Below are 15208 nucleotides of genomic sequence, written 5' to 3' on the forward strand. Positions count from 1 at the left end.
CTTCAACCATCTGGATGATGTTTCACCACCAGTCCGCCGAAGATCCACCCTTAGATCATTTGACCGCCATCTTGAACCATCATCTTCTTCCATGGAAAATATGATTTCACATTTGTTCTCTGAATGTCCCAGTATGCCACAAATAAAGCAAAAAAGGCTAAGTTTTTCATATTTAAATTTGACTATGAACCATTCTCCTCCCTTATTTTTTACCGTAGTTTGCTGCTTCAATGGCTGCCTCGCATCAATCCTAACTCGCAGTCGCATATACTGTCGCCAAAAGCTAGTATTGTTGTTTTTATCATATTCCACAAAGCTTCCAATGAAGTTAGCCATAGTTCTTCGCACCTTCTCCATCATGAGACCCGTCGGAAGATTATGGATCTGTATCGAAAAGTCAACATGGAACAATGGGATATTCTCGATCTAGACCCCAGTCGTACCCTCTCAAGGATCAGATGATGACTGTCGAAAGTCCGCGGTCCGCCTTTTATCGCAGCCTCCATATTTAAGTTACCAGCAAAGTGAAATAGGAACAATCCATCCTTAGCCTCTTTAATAGTTACACTTTTGCTTCTTAGTGGAAGAAAAAAAACAAAACCCTAGCAGAGACTAAGAAATAGACCAAATTATATTATATCCCGCACCTAGACCAAATTATATTATACCCAACATCTTTTGTAATAACATATTTTTAACAATAATTACTTGATTATATATTATATATTTTGACTATTTTATTAGGTATATCATTGCAAATCATTATGTATTTAAAAACTTATTAAATAGTAAAAATTTTGGTTATTTGTTATATATTTTAGCTTACGTAAGCTTGAACCAGATCCACTGCAATCACAAGTCAACAGCTTGTTGATAACAAGTAAACGAGAGTTTCCCATCGTAAAAACATTTTAAAGGTGAATTCTTATCCACCCAACTCAAAAAGTTGGGTAAGATTACCTCTAGTGTAAAATATATCGAAAACAACAAATAATTATAGTATTTAATAAATAATTAAATGTCTTAAACTTTGATAGTATCATGTGATTGGTTGAATGTACACTACCCAACTTTTACTGATGGGTAGAGAAGTTGTCCCCTTAAATAAGGGCAATAGTAAGGTTTAGTCGCCAATACAATTCTCTATCTTTCTCAATCCTGTTCATTACAATGCCGCCGAACATCAGCGACTTTCCTGATGATATACTAATCCATATACTCTCTTTTCTCCCCGTCAAAGACTCTTTCCGAACTACTCTTCTTTCACACAGATGGGTCTCACTATTCTACTCACTTTCCTCTATCCGCCTTTATGAAAACTCTTATACTCACTTCCTTCAATTTTTGAACGCAGTAATACTCTCCCCACGCCTGCACAAACATACTCTCAAAACATTTCATCTCGAATTTCAAGATCAATCCGGGAGTAATAATTACTCTCTCGGTTCAAACATGGATGAATGTGTCAAAGCATTAAAACGACGTAGCATCGAGAATCTGTCTCTATCCTTGTTAAATACAATCTTGCCGCCTAGGGTTTTCTGCTGCAAAACACTAGTGGTTCTCAAATTGCACAACTTACTTGTAGCTCATGATAACTTTTCTGTGGATCTTCCTTTGCTTAAATCCCTAGATCTGTATGATGTTAATTTTTATCATATGAACAAGTTCATGAAACTTCTTTCCGGATCTCCCAAATTGGAGCATTTGGTTACGGCATATGTTGCGGGAGTTTGGGAACGATACCCTGAAAAACCCTTATTATACAATTTGATCAGCGCCGATGTCTCTTTATATGAGGTTCCGCTAACAGCACTTTATAATGCCCAGATTTTGACTGTATTTTGGGTATGATAACTGTTTTGACGCATTCATCCTTTCTGTGTCTCTAGTTTGATTTATTTTTGTTTGTATAATACTATATTTTGTACTGTGTGCAGGTGAGACATGATGATCTTCCCTATCAACCGATTGAATCATATGATAAAGCCTTTCAAAATTTAATTCAACTTGAACTAAATGGAGGGATTCTTGACTGGACTGAGCTATTGAGAATACTCCAGAATTGTCCCAAACTTCAAGCTTTTTCCATTTCAATGGTGCATGGATAATTACATGTTTTTATTTTTGTTCTGTTTATTCTATTTAAGTATTTTAACAAATTCTATTTTGTTTTTGATTGACAGACATTAACCACCAACAATGATTGGAAATACCCATATCATGTTCCTGAATGTGTTTCGTCCCATCTAAAAAAATGTCGTATTGAAATCTATGGAGATGCAGGAGATGATGATTTTCAATTTGCAGTATATATTTTGAAGAATGCGAGATTTTTAGAGGATATGACTATCCATGTTGAAAGATTCTTACATCAAGCGCAGAAGACCAAAGCGTTAGAAGATTTAACCACCTGTACAAGGATCTCCCCCACATGTCAGCTTTCATTGAGATGTTTTAGTTCTTAGCTAGAAGTATTTACATTGAGTTTTCCTTAGTTCACAAATTCTAGGGTGGAATTGATAACTATCTATACTATCTTTCATTGGATATTATTATTTCTCTTTTTATTTGTGATTTAAGATTTCTTTCATTCTACGTCCTATTTCCATGCATTTTTTTGTGTGAGCTAACCATAAATTCCAATGAGGGAGAAATGGTCTTGCAGTTTTTATTTGGGATTTAACATTAAGTGTTTTTTAAAGGTGTATTTCAAATATTTTCTAATTTAATTAAATTCACGCTATAACGACCGCAATGCGCATCGCAGCAACCGCAATGACCACAATCGCAACACCCGCAACCACGATTTAAAACCATACTTTTTGTTTTAGATATTTATTACTTCCTTATGTTATGAGTTATGTGGTGGTTATGTATTTTGCACTTGTTTTTTTTTTTTAATAATGATAATATTTAACAGAGTACAAGGGTACTAGCCTGTTTACAAAGAATCCATTACACCAACATTAATTTTAAAGGATTTTGACATCAGAAATAATAATTTGTTGGACCTTTGCTTTTAGTCCTATAATCTGGCAAAACCATGAAGAGAGCCAATCTGATCCACCGCATCTTCGACAACCACCTCTTCGTTTTTAAATTTACACATTTGTGAATTTATCTATGTAGCGTTTTATTGAGAAGAGATGGTGGGTTAATGTCGGCTTTGCCTGTGCTGCTGAAATTGGGATAAGGGTAAATCAATTGGGATAAGGGTAAATCAATTTTCAACCTTGTTTCTTTTGACACAAGGAAAATAATGGGTTATAATTATGAAGCATCTAGGTGAGTTTCATCTAGAATTTGGGAAGATGGTCATAAAATAATTAAATTGGAAGATTTCTTTTTATTAGGAATTCAAAAGACAAATTTTGCATAAAAAGTACTATAGTTTTTAAAAGACTACAAGATTTATAACGACTTTTACTACAAGAAAATTGCTGATTAGCTGGGTGAGTTTGCCAGGTGAAATACACCTCGCAAATTATTACAGTTGCGGGGTGCAAACCACCTCTCAAACCAATTATTTTAAAATATATATATATATATATATATATATATATATATATATATATATATATATATATATATATATATATATATATATATATAAAAAGTGTATTTCTATCTCGCAATGGAGGGAGGGAAGTTTGAAATTTTGGGAAAAAACATTTCAGGGTGTTAATCACCTCGCAACGATGTTTTAAAAAAAATATTGAAAAATCAAATATTACATTTATTAAAAAGTCAGGGTGGCAGGTGACCGTTTGGAGATTTTACTGACACAAAAGTTCTGAAGTGCAAAACACCCCGCAACAGGCCTTGCGGGGTGTTTACGGTGATTTCCGGTAAACAACCGCTAGTCCTCTAAACTATAAAATATACTTTGGTTACTCGCAGGATCGACTAGATTGATCCTAGGACATAGTCAAACAATTGTCTCTCGATATGATTTGATTCATGTTTGTTTGTTCTGACTTCAAGAAAACTTGTTTGTGACGTGATCGTATGAATATTCACTTAAAACAACACTTGTTATACATGTTAATATGACTTTCGACAAAGGAAACGTAAACAAAAGCGTGTAAACTGCAGGAATGTAAAGTGCAGGAATATAACGTACAATAATGTAAAATGCAGAAATGTAAAGTGCTTCGAAATGAAAGTTAAACGAAAAGGATAAAGGAATTGAAAAGATACTTGAGTAAAGAAAGATACAAATGTATTTAAAATGGTGTTGGTGTCATACGTACATTTCTCAGCGAACTCGTTCTCTAAACACTTGATACTTGAGTGATTTGTGAGTGATTTGTACAAAATGAACACACGGAATCCTAACATTAAGACCCTTATTTATACTAATTTCGACCATAACAGTCCTACACTAATCTTATGCCACGTTGCCCACAAGAATCCATGGGATGCCATCTGCCCTTGTGCGGTTACACAGACTACTTCGAAATTCAAATCCTCCCGCCTGACTCCTCTTTCGACGCGTGGCAACGTGATCAGAACCGAGAATACCACGAAAACACGTTAAGCCTCAGTACCTTACATATTTTGTAAAACGTTTAAGTCTCAAAGATAATTCACTTCTAATTAGCTCCGATTCTAACCACCTTCACTCCAACTCAAACAACATTCTCGAAACATGGCCATCAGTAGCCATTTTTAATAAAAAATGGTCATCAGTAACCATCTTTCTTCGAATCATAATCCTTCAAAGAATATTTCCTCCAAACGAAATCTCCGGCCAACAAATTGCCCCCAATAAATGCCTGTTTCGAAAACCAGAGAAATAGGCGTTTCTTGTTATGACGAGATTTCGTTTTACTCACTTCTTAGAGTTCCAAGACAACTGACTAACGTCATAATCATTTATGACTCCACTTTCAAAACGTCTTTTCATTTTCAAAGGTGTCTTCTCAGAACTTACATTCCCACGTTTTGTCATTACTTCATGATCATTACTCCTATATACTAGGAGTAAGGCTAACAACTATTCGACCGCCGTTGGATTAAATCAACGCCTGCCGCGTGTCTTTTGACTTTTACCCAAAAGATTTGAAAGGGTTTCCGTTAAACCTTTAAATACTTGAACTTCTACCCTCGCATAACTTCCACTCCTATTTTCCTACGTTCATCGCAGAAAAGAAAATCCTCTTTGGCTTTGTATAACCCATTTCTTAAATCAAATTTACTCATGGCGTCTTCTTCAAATGCTCTTCAACCCATTCAAAAACTTCAAAATCCTACACAAATAGGGAATCAAGAACACATTCCAGACCCAAATGCTGCAGAGGCGCGCGCCATCTATGCTTCTCAGGTAATCATTCCTTTTTGAAGTTTCTGGAAAAACTCATGCTTTCATGGGTCCTTTACCAGGAGGAAATAACCCCTCTTTGAGTAAATTTTTCCTTGCTTATTATAAAACTAGACCTTTAGTTAGCAAGAATAAGATAGATGAAGATGGTCATCCAATCTTAGCTAATCCTGACAACACAGAAGAAACCTCGACTGAAACTTCTCCGGTCTTAGAGAAAATTAGGTTAAACTATGTAACCAATTTCGTGAAAGTCTTTAGGTCAATCCCTTTAGCAAAAGATCCTGAATTGTATTACGCTTGGCTAGCGAAAGTGGAAAAACAAAAGGCTTCTTTCTGGAAACAACTAGGGATTTATGACCTAATCCGGTTATCCAAAACAGGCTTAGAATATAACCAAACCATGTTAGTAGCGTCAGTTTATTTCTGGGATGCTTCTCACAATACTTTCCACCTTCCATGTGGAATGGTTACCCCTACCCTCTTTGACGTAGCTGCTATCACAGGGCTTCGACCAACTGGAGAAACCTTCGATCCCAATTTCATGGATATTGACACCATCCATTTTAATGAAGCAACAGTTACTTATACTGCTTTCATTCAACAATACCACAACGAAACGAACACAGAAGTCTCAGATGAAGAACATATTGCGTTTCTAGCACTCTGGCTTTCGAGATATGTCTTTTGTTCTAGGTCCATACAAGTAGCAAAGAGATATCTTTGCATGGCTAACCAGCTGAATACTGGGAAAACGTTAAACTTAAGCCAGTTAATTCTAGGATTTCTCTACGAGAATCTCGGTGAAGCAACATACCTTGTTAAGAACTACAAAACAGGATCTCTTCTTTTTGCTGGTCCTTTTTGGTTGTTGCAACTATGGCTTAATGCCACTTTTGAGGCTCACCTCCCATACAAAAGTGTTGTGGATGAAGAAAGTACAGCTATAAAGAATCGAACAGTGGAAGGAACCAGATTAGCTTACCTAACTCCAAAAGAAGAAACTGGCAAACTTCGTGAAACCTTCTTGGCATACATAATGATGTTCGCTAAACGTTATCAATTAGTCCCTCGATGGCTCCATTCGTACAACGAAAAGTGGGTCCCAAATGGTTTACTCGAGAATTTCCAGCAACTTCTTCCGACCAACAAGCCGAATCCATGGCTATCTGGGAAGCTTTCCTCACCCCAAAGTTTTTATATCACCGGCTTCGATCTCCAAAAAGTCACTGCTGTCTTCTTTGTTATCAACCAAATCTGGTTTCGAGACAATTTGGGTTGGTTCAACTCAAACCAAAATGCTTGTACGACAAAAGGAATCACACGTGTCTACACACTTTGCATCTGGCAGAAGATGAATATGAGTCAAAAATCTCCAAATATGTTGGCATCACCACTTTGACTCCTGTCTCTTTCGAACTTGCTTTTTATTCTACCATAGATTTTCATTAATGGTGGACAGATTACTATACTACGCAAATCTTCGATGCTGAGAGCCTTTCTCAAGAACTAACTGAAGCTTTTGCTGATGTGCACGCGAACTTCCATAAAGGTACTTCGACTCACATTAAAGAAATCCAAGCATTTCAAAAAATTCTTTGAAACTATCTACAGGCCTGATGATCTTAGTCGGACCGTTCGTGAGGCTGCGGTCACTTTACGTGAAAAGTTTTCTGCTAAACTGGATAAGTTGAAATTGCCCACGTTTGTTCGACCTAAACTACGTTATGAAGTGGCTTTTGAACTTAATCCTCCAAAATTTCCTCCACTACCTAGTGCTGATTTTGGTGTGGCTTTAAGCCCTCCTTTTCCAGACTGGTTTGTGTGTGGGAATCTCATAAAAATCCTTCAGGAACAATCTAAAAAACACGCTGAACGAGTGGTCCCGACTAAGCATACCTTGGATACTTTCAAAGGACATCTTCACATAGGTCTTGAGCACGTTTGCGTCTTGACTCCAATACCTGAAGGTTGGGGTTTAGACAATCCTTCGATTAACTTTTCCTTCTTCACTGAAATACTGATTCACATTTTGTTCACAGCCGTTACTCGAAAGAGAAATATCAAGGAAGCCCCTGCACAGAAGGGTTCTGGAGCTTCGAGGAACACCAAGGCAAGTGGGAGTGATTCTGTCACCACTGGAAAGAAACCCACGGTACATACATACTTTATATTCTGACTTGTGTAATTTTATGAATATTACTCACATGGTTTTAATATGTATTTTCAGAGCTCGAAACCTCCAGCACCTTCTGTAACACCCCAATTCTACCCAAGCATTTAGGCAAGAAAATATCAGAGTATTAAAATTTCATACAACACAATTAGGATGTTACACTAAGTAACCAAACAAACACCTAGAAAACAAACGGACATCAGCGATGCCAAAAGCATACAACACCTGCCAATAAAACGATACATAACACACAGAAGATATGAACATATATATATATATATATATATATATATATATATATATATATATATATATATATATATATATATATATATATATATATATATATATATACGTATAGCTCTCACTCTCAAAGAGGAGTTTTCCAAAATAAAGTGTTTACAATACATAATGGCACGTTATCAAATAAACATGTTCAAAAGAGTCATATACAAATAAATAACAACAGGCTCCCGACTACCCAGTGTTACATATCAGAGCGACCGACAAGACCAACTGGAGAACTACCTCTTCCAAAAGACTCCCAAAGCGGCTAATCTGCAGGATGCCACTCAAGCATCAAATCAGCAGAAGGGTGAGAATATAATTTATAATGAAAAGCATGACAAATATAGTAATGCCAACAAGTATCATCAATAATCATACAACAAAGTAATCCACTAAGTCAACCACAATCAATATATAAGTAATGCGACACATGAATGATAACATAAATTATACAGACAGACAATGATGAATGAGACTCGACTATGCATATGCATGTGGTACCAAATCCGGAGTAAACTCCTCCTTGTCATTATGACAAATACACCTTGCCGAGCATTATGCTGGGACTTTATTCCACTCAGGAAGCCCGCTGGCTGTCGTCACCGAGCATGTAGCTCCCACCAATGACCTCTTGCCACTCAGGCTAATATACCGTTACCGAGCATTAAGCTCCTACTGGTAACCAATGCCCGCAGGCCACCTGTTAATAGCATTCCGCCATTAACGTAATGAAATATTATGTTGTTTAAATATATGACTCTATTACACGACAACAACATCATCAACAATATAACACGATCATACACTCACGTTACATCGTTTATATTCTATCCAAAAGGATACATCACCAATTAATAACATCGTTATCAATTACATCACACCATAATTACCACATAGGCATTAATAAGCACACAACACACATTCACCGTCAAAACATACTGGCCACATTGGCATAGATGAACGTATAACACACTTATACACATCAAATTAATATTGGCCATCGGCCCACAACTTCATCAATACATCATCAACAAGTTGTAATAACAACAATTCAACAATGATAATACATCATTCTCATAATAACAATTACTTGTCATAAGGCCACACATCATGTTAACAACAAACAACCAACATCGTCACATATCAAGAATGAACATTCGTTAATACATAACACATATGAACATGGTTTCATGTTATCGACAACTAATCACATACCTCGTACCAATACGTTAACATTCACACAACACATCATCATGATTTATCATGCACTAGTTCACAAAACCATTTATGAAAATCAACCAAGCACTACTACATCCTACATCATCATATAGAGCATGGAAATAGCTTCCGAACGTTTCAAACAACACATAAAACGAACACCCGAGTTAAAAGATACGACCTTTCAAAGTTTGGAAAACATAAACATACTTCATAAGTTAACCCTACATAGTTCTATCAATAAATCCTAATAAAAATAATAGGATACTACATCCTATGAATCATTTCATTAAATCATAGTATAGTTCATTGCGTTAGCTTTCCAACGCTTCGAACGGCGACAAAATCGGAGTTACGGTTCAGGAGTTACGAAGTTTCAAAGTTTTGGAAAAACAGAAAATGCTGTTGGCCGCTTGAGCTCCGCTCAGCAGACCCTGCCAGAAGCGAGCCAAAGAAAACTCCGCTCAGCGGACCCCCCTCCGCTCAACGGACCTGCGAGAACCCATAAAAAACCAGCACGAACCAGAACTGTTCTAACCCTCTTATACCCACCAAAACCACTCTAAAACATCATTATAACACCAATACAACACATACATACCATAGAAACAACCTAGCATTAAACTTTTCATGGTTGATTCATCAATCTTTCTCAAAACCTAACATTTTCTTCAAACTCAATCAAGCCATGGAAATGGAAAAGAAAGCATGATCAATCACCATAACACAACAATGATATCATTTAATCATCATACAATCATTCTCAAACAAAATTAGATCAAACAAAGACCACACAAGGAAGTTATGGAAATTGGAACAAGAAGAGCAAGAACAAGAACAAGAACAAGAACAAGACTATAAGAATCATACATTCAAGATAAATTAGATTCAGCCCCTTACCTTGGTTTGATTCTTCATCTTCTCCAAAATCCCCTACTTCACTTTCTCTCCATCTTTGCTCTTCTTCTTTCTCTCTTCCCTTTCTTTCTCTTCTTTTTCTTTCCACCCTTTTTCCTTTCTCACAAATATCTCTTTCTTATAAAGAAAATATCTATCCCGCGGAAATGACCAAAATGCCCCTACGCTCAAATATCGTTCAAACGCCCCCAAAAGGCGGAATATTACCTTAATGATATTTCTAGTACCAAAAATATGAAAACCTTCAATTAAATATTAGTCCGCCATCCCGAACTAATACCGACTGAAACGACTCCAAAGACGGTAAAATTCCAATAAACGTCACAAACGTCCAAATTAAGCATATACTTATTTTTCTGGGCGTTACAACTCTCCCTTACTTAGAACATTTCCGTCCTCGGAAATATCCCAAACGCAAACAAACTTGGATACGCTCTTGCACCCGGCTAACCAACTATCAAGCCACGGAAGCAACGACACAATCAGCACCAACAAAGAATCACTCTAGCTAAAAGCCAAACAACCAAAACACAACAACGACAACGAGATGCAATGCCCATACAATGCACTCATCGACTAACACCAAAACACAAGAAATAATCAAGACACAGACAACAACCCGGTCGCACAACATCCAAATAACCATGCCAAGACATAGCAGTCAAACATGTAACCAAAACATCTGGTGGTCTTATAATTCCTACCACATCCACTGTCCACAATTTGAACTCTAACAATTCATACACATACGAACCGCGTCATTTCACGCTTCTGATACGCACTCTGATTTCCCACAACAAACAGATTTACCAATTTCATAACCAACTTCCAACTCCTTCTAGTATTCACCAGAAACTCATTGTTCTCTCTTAACATACTCAACCTCTTAATATGCTGTGTCAGCTTGCACACCAGACAAAAGTCTTTGTATTATCTAATCAAAGGCAAAAAGCTAATCCAAACACATCCTTGTTTCACAACACAAGCCCTCATAGATCCTTAAGTGACCAAATCGTCCTCTCAGTCTGACCATCCGTTTGAGGATGAGACGCCAATCTCAATGCAACTTCGTACCCAAAGTACTTTGCGAACTTTCTCAAAATTTCAGAAATAAGCCTCAGATCTCAATCCGAACATTAGGAATACAAACTTGATCATGACATCCCATGACATTGTTCTTATCAATCCGAAGATCACCATCTTTATCTTTGACTAATAAATGTCATCTTATCAACCCATTCAAATCCGATTTCTGACCTTTTCTAATCTCATCAAGAATACCATAAGCAAGCTTTACGAACCAAACTCAAATCTCACAACTATTTCAACGATCACAATACTCGAATCATCGACATAGATGGTGCCATGGTTTCTCATATTCAACTCGTTCTGATCAAACGAATACTTCAAACTCTTGTAGTCACTTACACACACAAATCTCGATCCGAATAATTAGTGCCTTCAAATTTCCCAAACAGAAATAACAACTGCCAACTCTAAATCTTGTGACAGATAAATCCTTTCAAAAATCTTAACTTGCATAAAAGCATAAACCACCACTTACCCCTTTCTGCATTAGAACTTCTTGCAAACCCAACAAAGAAACATCCCAAAACACCACAAACAGTTCTAATAGATCCGGAAAAATCAAAATAGGAGTGATAGTCAACCTCTTCTTAAACCCTTGAACATTCACTTCACTCAACCAAAAACTCACATAAGGAAACATTGCAAACAACTTCTTCTTCCCAACACGGACAAAACAATTCTCAAGTACTTAGCATGATCATTTTCACAATGATGATACCTATACCTCAAATCAAACTTGCAAAACAAACAAGCTCAAACCAATTTGATCCATCAAAATATCAATCCTCGAAAGTGGATACTTTTCCTTAATTGTCACTTTTCTCAATTGTCTAAAATCGACACACTTGAACGAACAAACCTCTTCTCAAGAAAATCCTTAAGTTGACTCCTCAACTCTTTCAACTCAGAAGTTGGCATCCGATACGGAACCCTCGATAAAACAATAGTTCTAGGAACTAAATCCGTCAAAATAGAACTCCCAGACGAAATTCCCCTTTTTCTACGACGAATCACTTAACCTTCAAGAAACACTTATACAAACGCACAACTATCCGCAATTCCCACAATTGCTATTCCTCAAGAACATCCAAAGTCGTCGACAACATAAACAACATCGTACCACCTTACACCGACTCATTCACTTCCAATATTATCAAACTAGCCAGATAAGCCTATCACGTCCAATACGATCCCGTCTACTATCAACAAGAGATTAAGGGTGATCAAGTCCTCAATTTGTCAATAGGTAGCCGACAATCATAATAGAGTATAAACTATCAGTACCAACATTAATAATATTCTTTTCCAACTTTTGCTCATAGCACAGAAGCACTATGATTCCGTAATTCACAAATCTCCCAAGATTATCTGAACCAGCTAACACCGACGTCCGATAGCTACGTACCAAAACACTTCTAACAATATCTCAAAACAAAATACTTGAGATCCTACTCATCTCTTCATACTCCTAATTCTCACTCGAGTTCCAAAACGTTTCCAACAACGTCAATAACTCCTACCACCGTCTCAATTACTTACAAAAAATTCCTACAACTAGGTCTACCACAATACTTTCCTAAATCACTGATCCAACAATCACACCTCACACAAGGCTACTCAAACAACAACTTCATAGTCCATCAGTAGCGTTAGAGCATCACAACTCTCTAAATTCCATTCTTTAGAAATAACCAAAATCTACTCCGAGACACTCCAACTTGATTAACAACCAAAGTCTTAAGTCCAAGTCGCCTTCACTTCAGAAAACAACAAATTCCGACAACACTAGTAATGCTGCCCTCAGTAGCATACTAACATCTTGCAACTGAAACATATCCGAGAAGCATATCTTCTCCCCCGCTAAGCTTCAAACCACTCCTGCACACAACCGGCTAGAGGCACAACAAGTACTGACAGTGCTCCACACACTTATCACGTACTGAGGAATTAAACAACTTTAGACAACACTGGCCGGACAGACCGACCTGCTCTGATACCACTAATGTAACACTCCAATTCTACCCAAGCATTTAGGCAAGAAAATATCAGAGTATTAAATTTCATACAACACAATTAGGATGTTACACTAAGTAACCAAACAAACACCTAGAAAACAAACGGACATCAGCGATGCCAAAAGCATACAACACCTGCCAATAAAACGATACATAACACACAGAAGATATGAACATATATATATATATATATATACGTATAGCTCTCACTCTCAAAGAGGAGTTTTCCAAAATAAAGTGTTTACAATACACAATGGCACGTTATCAAATAAACATGTTCAAAAGAGTCATATACAAATAAATAACAACAGGCTCGCGACTACCCAGTGTTACATATCAGAGCGACCGACAAGACCAACTAGAGAACTACCTCTTCCAAAAGACTCCCAAAGCGGCTAATCTGCAGGATGCCACTCAAGCATCAAATCAGCAGAAGGGTGAGAATATAATTTATAATGAAAAGCATGACAAATATAGTAATGCCAACAAGTATCATCAATAATCATACAACAAAGTAATCCACTAAGTCAACCACAATCAATATATAAGTAATGCGGCACATGAATGATAACATAAATTATACAGACAGACAATGATGAATGAGACTCGACTATGCATATGCATGTGGTACCAAATCCGGAGTAAACTCCTCCTTGTCATTATGACAAATACACCTTGCCGAGCATTATGCTGGGACTTTATTCCACTCAGGAAGCCCGCAGGCTGTCGTCACCGAGCATGTAGCTCCCACCGATGACCTCTTGCCACTCAGGCTAATATACCGTTACCGAGCATTAAGCTCCTACTGGTAACCAATGCCCGTAGGCCACCTGTTAATAGCATTCCGCCATTAACGTAATGAAATGTTATGCTGTGCAAATATATGACTCTATTACACGACAACAACATCATCAACAATATAACACGATCATACACTCACGTTACATCGTTTATATTCTATCCAAAAGGATACATCACCAATTAATAACATCGTTATCAATAACATCACACCATAATTACCACACAGGCATTAATAAGCACACAACACACATTCACCGTCAAAACATACTGGCCACATTGGCATAGATGAACGTATAACACACTTATACACATCAAATTAATATTGGCCATCGGCCCACAACTTCATCAATACATCATCAACAAGTTGTAATAACAACAATTCAACAATGATAATACATCATTCTCATAACAACAATTACTTGTCATAAGGCCACACATCATGTTAACAACAAACAACCAACATCGTCACATATCAAGAATGAACATTTGTTAATACATAATTCATATGAACATGGTTTCATGTTATCGACAACTAATCACATACCTCGTACCAATACGTTAACATTCACACAACACATCATCATGATTTATCATGCACTAGTTCACAAAACCATTTATGAAAATCAACCAACCACTACTACATCCTACATCATCATATAGAGCATGGAAATAGCTTCCGAACGTTTCAAACAACACATAAAACGAACACCCGAGTTAAAAGATACGACCTTTCAAAGTTTGGAAAACATAAACATACTTCATAAGTTAACCCTACATAGTTCTATCACTAAATCCTAATAAAAATAATAGGATACTACATCCTATGAATCATTTCATTAAATCATAGTATAGTTCATTGCGTTAGCTTTCCAACGCTTCAAACGGCGACAAAATCGGAGTTACGGTTCAGGAGTTACGAAGTTTCAAAGTTTTGGAAAAACAGAAAATGTTGTTGGCCGCTTGAGCTCCGCTCAGCGGACCCTGCCAGAAGCGAGCCAAAGAAAAATCCGCTCAGCGGACCCCCCTCCGCTCAGCGGACCTGCGAGAACCCAGAAAAAACCAGCACGAACCAGAACTGTTCTAACCCTCTTATACCCACCAAAACCACTCTAAAACATCATTATAACACCAATACAACACATACATACCATAGAAACAACCTAGCATTAAACTTTTCATGGTTGATTCATCAATCTTTCTCAAAACCTAACATTTTCTTCAAACTCAATCAAGCCATGGAAATGGAAAAGAAAGCATGATCAATCACCATAACACAATGATCAGTGCATTTTAATGCACGTTCTTCCATGTTTGTACTCAAACATTTCTTCGGTTTGTTTTATTTATTTTTATGTTTTAATATGTTTTTATATTTTA

General features: G+C 36.9%; 1 protein-coding gene across 1 annotated transcript; it reads left to right on the forward strand.

Annotated features, from left to right (window-relative positions):
* Nucleotides 1–1161: 1161 nt before the first annotated feature.
* LOC131646079 (putative FBD-associated F-box protein At3g50710) lies at nt 1162–2958 on the forward strand. Its single transcript, XM_058916241.1, has 3 exons — nt 1162–1848; nt 1941–2099; nt 2187–2958. The coding sequence occupies exons 1-3, from the start codon at nt 1171–1173 to the stop codon at nt 2466–2468; spliced, it is 1119 nt and encodes a 372-aa protein (XP_058772224.1). The 5' UTR covers nt 1162–1170; the 3' UTR covers nt 2469–2958.
* Nucleotides 2959–15208: the final 12250 nt, after the last annotated feature.

The sequence above is a fragment of the Vicia villosa genome, linkage group LG2 (assembly GCF_029867415.1).
Source record: "Vicia villosa cultivar HV-30 ecotype Madison, WI linkage group LG2, Vvil1.0, whole genome shotgun sequence".
Classification (NCBI taxonomy): domain Eukaryota; kingdom Viridiplantae; phylum Streptophyta; class Magnoliopsida; order Fabales; family Fabaceae; genus Vicia; species Vicia villosa.